General features: G+C 35.0%; 1 protein-coding gene across 1 annotated transcript; it reads right to left on the bottom strand.

Moving 5' to 3' along the window:
* Nucleotides 1-6: 6 nt before the first annotated feature.
* On the bottom strand, nt 7-1483 carry LOC119467492 (zinc finger protein 404-like). Its single transcript, XM_037729153.1, has one exon. The coding sequence runs from the start codon at nt 680-682 to the stop codon at nt 278-280; it is 405 nt and encodes a 134-aa protein (XP_037585081.1). The 5' UTR covers nt 683-1483; the 3' UTR covers nt 7-277.
* Between the last annotated feature and the right edge of the window lie 36 nt (nt 1484-1519).

Below are 1519 nucleotides of genomic sequence, written 5' to 3' on the forward strand. Positions count from 1 at the left end.
TCACCATGTTGACCAGGATGGTCTCGATCTCTTGACCTCGTGATCCACCCACCTCGGCCTCCCAAAGTGCTGGGATTACAGGCGTGAGCCACCGCGCCCAGCCTCTAACTGCTAATTCTATCAGCAATTGTATTATTTTCCTGGCAGTGGTGTAACAAATGATCCCAAATTGGGTGACTCAAAACAACAGAAATTTATTCTTTCATTGTCGTGGAGGCCAGAAGTCTAAAATCAAATTTGTTTACATTTATGTGATTTCTCACCAGAGTGAATTGTCTTATGTTGGTAAAGACTTGAACAATGACAAAAAGACTTCCTCACATTCTTTACATTTATAGAGTTTCACACCATGAAGAATTTTCTGATGCAGACACATATGTTGATATAATCTAAAAGTTTTCCCACATTTCTTACATTCAAAGGGTTTCAAGCCAATATGAATTTTCTGATGTTCTGTAAGGTGAGAATGACGTCTAAAAGCCTTCCCACATTGCTTACATTCATAGGGTTTCATACCAGTATGAATTATCTGATGCTGAATAAGCTGTGAATAAAACCTAAAGGCCTTCTCACATCCATTGCATTCATAGGGTTTCAAATCAGTGTGGATTTTTCGATGTCTAATAAAATGCTGTAAAACTACAAATGCTTTCCCACATTCATTACATTCATAGGGTCTCATCAGTATGGTCACTCAGATGTTCAGTAAGGCGTGAATTTTTCTAAAGTCCTTCTTACATTCTTTACACTCATATGATTTCTCTCTTGTGTTATTTCTCTGATATAGAGGAAGGGATATATGTTTTTTGAATATCATTTGGGTCTCCCAAATTCAATTGTGTGCTGTGGGTTATTTCTGAAAATAAACCTCATAAGGTTGAAGGTTTTATTTCTTTTCAATGTCTTCTGATGGTATACATTTACTTCATAATTGCTTTTTTCTGAAGATAACTTATCACTTTCATTTGTGAAATCAAAGTCTGAAAAAAAAAAAAAACCCACAAACAAATAAATGCCATTTTCCAATAATAGGGGTAGGGAGAGGACATCTATATTAAAAATAATGATAAACTAAAAAGTGTATCTGTTAGTAGTAAAAGAGTTAGAAAATTCTAAAATACTGCCATGCAATTTTTAAAAAGAAGGGCTCAGAAAATTATGAAAGTGCACAGGAGGATGTAAGATTTATGAGTAGGCAAAGAGAAAGTCACTAGTTCTCATATTTAGTTGCAAATCAGAATTACCACAGGAGCATCTTACATATACTACCCTTTAGATATCTACTGAGACTGAGTGGATCAGAATGCAGAGGCGTACGTCCTAAATATCTGCATTTCTAACATTATCACATGGCTCTCTATATACTTTTGTCAGTGGTTTGTCTTTATCTTAGAATGAAACTCAAACACATAACCATGAATAAAAGTCCCTCTCTTTTCCACACAAATTCATTTCGAGCCCCTTGGTATCTGCTCCCTATATTGCACCATATTGCATCTTTTTTTTTTTTTTTTTTTTT

The sequence above is a fragment of the Cebus imitator genome, unplaced genomic scaffold, assembly GCF_001604975.1.
Source record: "Cebus imitator isolate Cc_AM_T3 unplaced genomic scaffold, Cebus_imitator-1.0 Scaffold296, whole genome shotgun sequence".
NCBI classification, from domain to species: domain Eukaryota; kingdom Metazoa; phylum Chordata; class Mammalia; order Primates; family Cebidae; genus Cebus; species Cebus imitator.

Excerpts from the sequence above, each read along its gene's own strand:
- LOC119467492 (XM_037729153.1), bottom strand. The coding sequence starts at position 682 with ATGAGACCCTATGAATGTAATGAATGTGGGAAAGCATTTGTAGTTTTA.